This window comes from Sphaeroforma arctica (genome assembly GCF_001186125.1).
Source record: "Sphaeroforma arctica JP610 unplaced genomic scaffold supercont1.13028, whole genome shotgun sequence".
Lineage (NCBI taxonomy): Eukaryota > Ichthyosporea > Ichthyophonida > Sphaeroforma > Sphaeroforma arctica.
In genome coordinates, this window is record NW_014027530.1 from 1 (window position 1) to 687 (window position 687).

The following is a 687-nucleotide window of genomic DNA, read 5'->3' on the forward strand; positions in this document are numbered from 1 at the left end:
TGACTCTTGGTATCGAAACTGTGGGCGGTGTGATGACTAAGGTGATTCCTCGCAACAACAACATACCAACCAAAAAGTCCCAGATCTTCTCCACGGCAGCGGACAACCAGCCTGTTGTAACACTAAAAATCTACGAGGGAGAGCGAAGTATGACTAAGGACAATCATCTGCTGGGCCAATTCGACCTGACAGGTATTCCTCCAGCACCTCGTGGTGTGCCCCAAGTGGAAGTGACCTTCGAACTAGATGCCAATGGTCTACTCATTGTCAGTGCGGAGGAAAAGGGATCTGGAACCAAGAATCAGATCACAGTGACAAATGACCAAAACCGGTTCACTCCGGAAGATATCGAGAAGATGATTGCGGATGCCGAGAAGTTCGCCGAAGCTGACAAGGCAATCAAAGAGCGTGTGGACCTAAAGAACGATCTTGAGGGCATGGCATACAGCGTGCGATCTCAAATTGAAGATGAGGATAAGATCGGTTCGAAGCTATCGGAAGATGATAAGGAGCGTATCAGAAATGCGGTAGACGAGGCGGTTGAGTTTCTGGATAGCAATCCTGAGGCTGAGCTCGAGGATTTGAGAACACAGAAGAGTACCTTAGAGGGGGTTGTGCATCCGATAATGGCCAAAGTGTACGAAAGCGCAGGTGCGGACGACACTAGTCACGATTCCGGGTACGATC

General features: G+C 49.5%; 1 protein-coding gene across 1 annotated transcript; it reads left to right on the forward strand.

The window, feature by feature from the left end:
• On the forward strand, positions 1-679 carry SARC_17968 (hypothetical protein; the record flags this gene model as incomplete). Its single annotated transcript, XM_014287946.1, has 1 exon — positions 1-679. A coding segment is annotated over exon 1 (647 nt), but the record flags the coding sequence as incomplete, so codon positions are not given.
• Positions 680-687: the final 8 nt, after the last annotated feature.